Genomic DNA, 7,639 nt, shown 5'->3' with positions numbered 1-7,639 from the left:
TAAATTCTATTTAATTATTAAAAAAAAAAACAAAACCTAAAAACAAAATGACCAAAACAAATAACTTTCTTTGGTTCTAATTACAAAGGTAATATACATTACATAAGAGTGATTTCAAGCAAATTAATATATGGAAAGCATAAAGTTTTTATTATATTTTGCTACTCTTCTTGACCTTAATATAGTCTTAAGTATAGAGCAATAGTTAGATTCTGTTTGTTAACAACAAAACGTATCTCATTAAAAATCATCCACTAATACTTACACTTTCCTTTGTACACTGGAGATATTGGACTAAATGCCCTCTTAGAAATGCCACATCAACTATTTTTTAAAGTTTCTAAAATGTATGTTTTCCATTGTTTTGGTCTTACTGGTCTTACTGAATGAAGCTATCTATGATGCTTCTATGATGCTTTGGGATATGAACAAATCATCTTCTATCTTCCACTTCCACAAGCAAGTAACAGGGCTTTCACCTCTACTCTTCATAGTGTTTTTTGTCTGAAGTTTACGGGCAAGATTTAGCTCCATAGAAATGGATGGAAACGCAGGTCTGACAAGTAACATCAACATCAGGACTAAAAGTCCCAGGACTACAAACCACTGTAGAGGAAAACACATGGAGGAGGTTATAATAATTCCAGTTAGAGGTGCTTTATATCAATGGTATAAATCTGTCTTCAATATCTCTTCACTTCTATATCTACATTATACTGAGTCATGTTTAGCCAACTAAACTGTGGGCAGTTATCTGTGAGTTTCAAACTTTGTAGTCTGATGATCTTAAAAACAGAGGAAAAAGTTAAAATCCTCTTTTTTTCTTTAGGTCAGCATTATACAGTATCTTCTGAGTACCCCATTTATGAGTTTCTATTTCATTCTGTTTTCCAGGTAAGATCACTCTGTTTTTTTTTTCACAGAATAGTAGCTTAAGTCAGAACACTATAGAAACGTTTTGTAATACAGTTAGCACATTGGGAAGAATTAATATAAATTAACATAATTATATACAGAAATGCGGGCTTTGATTTTTTGTAAGAGAATCACTGTAAAGATTCAATTTAATTATCCTAAGTGAATTACTCAACTATTCTTCTGAATATATCATTTAAACATTTAGATATTTATATTTTATAATTACCGCAGCAGCTAGCGCAATTACTGTGCATAGCTTCATTTTTTCCAAAACCTGGACGACAGCTATCCATACGTACTACTTGAAAACTGTGGTCTATAAAATGCATAGCTGGTAGGGTTTTATTAAGGTCATGGTAGAAAATATATGCTTGGCTCCGAAAAAATTCTTCTATCCGATCTCTTGCCTAAGATTTAAAAATACCAGAGAGATGTATAATCACTAAAACATGAACCAAATTTCTCTTTCTGGATCAGGGGCAATGAAATGCACTATAAGCATGCCATGCTTTACACAACACTCCTGAAGAGTTGTGTATTAATACTAAAATTAGCCTAGTCTTGACTATATCAATTATTGGCAATTCACATGCACACTGGTTAAGAAAAACTAAACTGAAATTAAAAAAAAAAAAAAACTTGCCTTGAGTTATTTACAACACACCTGTTTCTTTTTATTTCATATGTAGATAACTAGGAGCTCATTATTTCTAAACACATATGATTGTCAAGAGAAAAGAGCCAAGGAAAATAGAAACCTAGACTTTTCTCTAATCAGCATTTCAAACTAGTTATGTAAATTGTTTTATTTTTTTGATTATAGAGTTTAACAACTGGCATTAACTGAGAGCTACCCACGAGCCGTACACAGCATTAACGGTATGGGCTCAGGAGCTAGCCCAGGAGAGAAGGGGTCTTCCAGACTATGGCCTCCGCCTCTGAGGGTGGCGGACGAGAGAACGACTGCTATGACCAGTACACGTTTGGAAGAACCGATTCTGGAGGACCCTTAGGTTTAACCTAGGATGACATGATTGAAAGGATGTTCTTCAAGCTGTGGTCCAACCGCCATCTGGGGAACAAAGACTGGGTATTCATCCTTTGGTCATAAATACAATAGATACTATTTTAACCTGGGAGAGTTATATAATATCCCAGATTATTCTTCCAAAATAACACATCTTGAAATAGCCATGAATCTCACAAACTCAGTTTAAAAGGCTGAAAGCAAAAACCAACAATGCTTTATATTTAAGTTTTTTTTTTTTTTTTAAAAGAACAATTTAAATCTACTTGGTTAGAAATATCTTGTTATTGATCAATATTCACAACTTGGGGGAACAGATTTTTTAAGGTTTTTAATATAAAAAATTTAAAATCCCTTTATTGACTATTCAAATAGTTTCCCCTTACACTGAAATTCTTACCTGGAGGATATTATGATTAGTGTTATCTTCACAGTCAACAGACTGGTTGCATGCAGCTTTCCACCCCGGAGCAAAAGGATTAACTGGAGAGGAAAAAAAAAAATGACAGGTTGACAAAGAGATTCTAAAATGTTCTAAACATTTCAATAAAGTTGTAAACTCTGAATTCAGTGTGCATATGCGCAGGCATTTATCTAATCCTAGTAATGAAGTAAGGTGCACGACTGAAATAATTTATACATTATGATTTTACTCCATCTGGGGGCTAATGAAGTAACTACAATGCTTTAAAGTAAATAGAAATAACTTTTTAGGTTTCTCCCTTTTACTAAGTTCTCAAAAACAAAACTTAAAATTCTGTAAGAAATTATAATGAACTATTTTTTATTACATAGTTAAAAACTATATTCTATAAAATGATGTTGACTTCTAAGAGACAAGCAACATTATATTTGAAGGTAAACAATTAGTGTTAATTTTTAAAACCATAACCAGGCTAAGACCAACAATACATTTTAGTGCTTAATAAACATTTAAGACCTACTACTTAAAAGATATCTCATATTAATGTGGTAATTAATTTTGTAATCTACAATGGTTTAAGACTAAGCTACTCATAAAGTTAAAGAAATATTTTAAAATACTTCTACCTTGAAAGGCTATGAAAAGCTCATGTATGAGGCCATGTTTTGGAATTTTAACAAGATGGCATTTATATGATGGTTCTATGACGTGGGACGTCAAATCCGAAATTAAATTATCCAAGATTTTCTTCAGCACTCTAAAAAGTAGATCATTATATCTTCCTACGCAAGACTTTGTGGTAAAACGTACGGCCATCTGATATGAATAATCAGGCTCCCGATACGCTTAGAAAAAAAAAAAGAGATGAGAATAAAAACAATTGCGCCTAGTATAACTTCTACCAACTTTCAAATAACATATAATATTAAATCTCATCATAGAAACTTACCTAATAAAATGCTTTATCAGATTATCTTTACAAAAATACATAGAACTAGTAACTGTAATAAAAAATATTATTTTCATCTGATACATTACCTATTCAGTACAAGAGGAGATATGGTTTCTATAGGTTGGCTTTATAGGTAAAAGTTAACAGTGTCAAAAAAAAAAAAGATGCAAGGGTGTTAATTTGCAGAAAGTGTCATTGCTGTCAGCAAGTCCAGTGAAAAAGATCATTAATTTGCTTTTATAGAATTAAACACGGCCTATTAAACATTGACTCACTGCCATTGAGTCGATTCTGACTTATAGCGACTCCACAGGGTTTCCAAGGCTGTAAATCTCTACGGAAGCAGACTGCCACATGTTTTTCCCAAGGAGCTGCTTGTGGTTACCAACTGCCAATCTTTCATTTAGCAGCAGAGTGCTTTAACCACCGTGCCACCAGGGCTCCTTTGATGTTTAATTAAAAAAAAAAAAACCTGTTGCCAAGTCAATTTCAACTCATAGTAGCACAGTGTTTAAAGCAATTGATTGTTAACCTAAAGGTTAGCAATTCGAAACCACCAGTGGCTCTGTGGGAGAAGGATGGGGCTGTCTGTTTCTGTAAGAACTACAGTCTTGGAAACTCTATAGGGCAGTTTTATTCTGTCCTATGGGGTCGTCATGAATTGGAATTGACTGGATGGCAGTGGGTTTGGTTTGGGTTTTTTTAATTAAACATTGGAGCTCTGGTGGTGCAGTGGTTAAGTGCGTGGCAGCTAACTGAAAGATCATCAGTTCAGATCCACCAGCTGCTCCTTGGGAGAAAGATTTCCCAGGCTGCTTCTGTAAAGGTTACAGCCTTGGAAACCCTATGGGGCATTCTACTCTGTCCTGTAAGGTCGCTATGAGTCAGACAGCAATGGGTTTGGTTTTGGCTTTTGGTACTATAATATGAGCTGTGGTGGCACAGTGGTTAAGAGCCATGGCTGCTACAAAAGGTCAGTAGTTCAAATCCACCAGCCACTCATTGGAAATCCTATGGGGCAGTTCTACTCTGACCTATACAGTCGCTATGAGTCGGAATCGACTTGACGGCAACGGGTTTCATTTTTTTTTTTTTTTAATCTTGATGCCAAGGAGCCCTGGTGATGCAGTGGTTAAGCATTCAGTTACTAACCAAAAGGTTGGTGGTTCAAACTCACTAACCGCTAGCCGCTCCATGGGAGAAAGACGTGGCAACATGCGTCCACAAAGATTTACAGCCTTGGAAACCTGGGGCAGTTCTGCTGTCCTACAGTGTCACTATGAGTCGGAATTGACTTGACAGTAATGGCTTTGGTTTTGGTTTTTCATCTTATTGTCAGTTTAAGAGTTTACCTGGTCAAATACACCCAAAATACTCCAAGAGTCATAATGATTTTATATAACAGACTCATTTTCACTAAATGAAGAAACTATACATTTAATTCTGATCCAAACTAAATGTACTAATTAAAATGTGCTTATATTCTTACCAAACATTATAAATTCATATCTCTTCTTTATTGTCTTTTCCTCTTGAGTTTCTGCTTTGACAGATTTATAAGAAAAAGTACATGTGTAAGGTCCAGACAAAGGCTCCAGAAAATCTTTCACCATCAGCTTTCCTGTGTTAGTTATATTTATTCGATTGTTTCCTAAACAGATATTGTAAACAGCTTGGTAATTTAATTTATAACAATTCAAGTATTATTTAGTAAACATGTAGTTACAATGTAATACAAAAATAAAAATAAATTAATGGACTATTTTAACTTCAAGAATCCAACAAAATTTTAATTCTGTCATATTACTATATGGAAAACCACATGAGATAAGTACACTTTTGAAATATATATCGGTTTTCTTTAATTCATTTCTTGGCATCTAGTCTTGACTGTTTATGCTAGTAATTCAGGAGATGCGATTACACTGCCTGGTAGTGCTATACAATTTCTTCACAATAAGACAGAAATTAATTAATAATGCTTATATTCCAAGACACTCTTCTAGCATCATGAAAATTACATATTAGATATCTCATCTCCTATTACAGGTGCTACAAGAATAAATTATAGGTTTTTATAAAAACTTTGAACAACTTTGGGAAGCAGGTAAAAATGACCATGTCTGTTTTTGCTGAAGAGAAAATTAAAGCCCAGATCAAGACGTAACATGATTTGTCTAAGCATGGAGCAAGTGAAACTCAGCTAAAATTAATTTTCAATTTGTTCCTTCTAATAAGCTAAAGCACTTTATTTAAAAAATTTCACATCATTAAAAATGAAGATATAAAAAATCAAATAATTTACCTGTTAATTTATTTTCATTAGGTCCAATCCATACATAGGTGGGATCCACTGTTTCTTTTTTAGCACTTTCAGGATCCATACAGACAAGGATTGGACTGTTTTGATGTAATTTTACATATATTTTCACTGTGACAAAATAAATAATGTGTAAGTACACTACATAACAAAATTAAGAAATACACTTCCTACCATTTTTTTTTTCCCCAGAGATGCTCTGGTTCTTTGAATTTCACTACTTTAAAAATCAGCTATATGTCATTTAGAATGATAGTCTAAAGTAATTTTTGCTTCTCATAGCAAGTTTTAAAAACTCTGGACTGCTAAAGAACCATGCTACTTTTCTTTTTGCTGAAATTATAGTTTTAATTTTGTTTATAAAAATGTACATGATACATTTAGAAGTTCACTTCAACGTACAGATTCAGAACTCACTGGAATCATAATTTTTTCAAGGATTAGTGGAGTCAATTTAAAGTTGGTAAGAAAAAGACATGGACTTGTTGGTTGCAAAACTATTTTAAAGATGACCATTGTCATCCCCATGGGGACCTTAACTATAAATTTCCTGTCTAAAACAATAATTAAGTCTATGTGGGGGCATACTAGAAGACTGTAACCATCTTCTGCAATAACCTATTCTGTTTCAGATTTGGTGGAAACAACAATAGTACGCTTGGAATCAATGCAGTCCCACAAGATACTAATTTTCAAGCCTACTGAATGCCAGAATGAGCATGTAAAGACACCGTCCTACGATCTAGTGGAGGAATCAAATATGGAGGGATCTCAATCACGACAAATGCTATGAACTGGCTCGGTTACCTAGGAGCACAGCTGAGTGACTAATTTTCCGTGTGGAGTGTGGGAAAGTTTCACTTGAGTGATGAACGACATTTGAGGGAAGCCTTAAAAGATAAAGAGTTCTTCCAGTTAATAAGCGGAGGGGCAACGCCGTTCCAGAGGGACTTCCAGCCCTGGGAATCTCTCCTCTGAACTTGGCCTCACACTTTGCAAAGCAGCAAAGAAACCTGGAAGTAAGGTGGCATCAGAGAAAGATCTGGAATGAACTCGAGCTCCTTACGAGCTGTGCGGTTTTAGGCAAGGTGATACACCTAAGGCGGAGGGTCGCCGAGAGGATGACACGAGGCAACCTTCATGAACGGCCGAGGACAGAGTAGGTGTTCAGAAAATGTTCGCTCCCTCTCCCTCGGCGGGAAGAACCTTAGCAGATCCATGGCACCCTGGGCTCTTCCAATAGGCTCTGCGTGTGAAGAGGTCCTTATTACCTGGGTGTCCTGGCGTGCCATAAATGAAGCCTTTCTTATTGTGTAAGGCAGAACGCTGCCATCCAACTGCGGAGGAAAGAAACCACTGACTTTTTAGGTAGAAGAGGAGCCAGGGTTCAGAATGGGGCAGGTCGGGGCGAAGCGGAGGAGGCAGGACCGGGAACAGCGGGAAGAGGGGAGAGGCCTGGGGGCCGGGCGGGAGGAGCCCCACCTCCTGTGAGGTACCAGAGCACCGCGAAGAGTAGGACCCACGCTCGCATCCTGGCTCAGGGGCTGGCGTCCCGGGAGGCGTCGAGGGGTGGGCGCCTTCCTCCCTCAGCCCGGGCCCAGCACCTCCCCATCTCTCCACCACAGAGCTGAGCAAACTGCCGGGACCAGCTCCCCTACCCGCCCATCGCTACCGCGGGAGCAGACGCGCTGGAGAGCGCATGCGTGCTACGAGGGCTCGCGCTCAGCGGCGGCGCGCGCGAGGGCGAGGTCGCCCGCGGGTCAGGGGAGGCTCACGCGCGGGGGCGGGGCTCGGACAGGACTGACAGGCTCTAGGTGAGTGCTCGGGAAGCGGCTGCCCCGCCCCCTTGCGTCCACGCTGCTGCCGTCGTAGGGCGCTTCGCGCCTCGGGTCTGGCGCCATTTTCCTGTGCTCTCGGCGTTTAGGTCTGTGAGTGGGTTTTTAGTTCTCTGAGGGACAAAAACATTAAACTCATCGAAGGCTTCGCGTTTCAGGGACT

At 37.8% G+C, this 7,639-nt stretch overlaps 1 protein-coding gene across 1 annotated transcript; it reads right to left on the bottom strand.

The window, feature by feature from the left end:
* Window positions 1-378: 378 nt before the first annotated feature.
* On the bottom strand, window positions 379-7,313 carry ZPBP2 (zona pellucida binding protein 2). Its single transcript, XM_049860045.1, has 8 exons — window positions 7,124-7,313; window positions 6,913-6,978; window positions 5,627-5,752; window positions 4,811-4,972; window positions 2,996-3,214; window positions 2,346-2,428; window positions 1,145-1,325; window positions 379-606 (listed from the first exon to the last, which is right to left on the bottom strand). Exons 1-8 carry the CDS (start codon window positions 7,170-7,172, stop codon window positions 512-514), a joined length of 981 nt encoding a protein of 326 aa, XP_049716002.1. The 5' UTR covers window positions 7,173-7,313; the 3' UTR covers window positions 379-511.
* Between the last annotated feature and the right edge of the window lie 326 nt (window positions 7,314-7,639).

Source organism: Elephas maximus, chromosome 19 (genome assembly GCF_024166365.1).
Source record: "Elephas maximus indicus isolate mEleMax1 chromosome 19, mEleMax1 primary haplotype, whole genome shotgun sequence".
Lineage (NCBI taxonomy): Eukaryota > Metazoa > Chordata > Mammalia > Proboscidea > Elephantidae > Elephas > Elephas maximus.
Note: the sequence above shows the minus strand (reverse complement) of the source record. Positions and strands in the feature narration are given on the sequence as shown.

Coding starts and splice junctions, on each gene's coding strand:
- ZPBP2 (XM_049860045.1), bottom strand. CDS start 7,172: ATGCGAGCGTGGGTCCTACTCTTCGCGGTGCTCTGGTACCTCACAGGA. Junction 5,753..6,912: donor TGGCACGCCAGGACACCCAG/GTAATAAGGACC, acceptor ATTTTGTCACAG/TGAAAATATATGTAAAATTA. Junction 607..1,144: donor TAATTGCGCTAGCTGCTGCG/GTAATTATAAAA, acceptor TTTCCTCTACAG/TGGTTTGTAGTCCTGGGACT.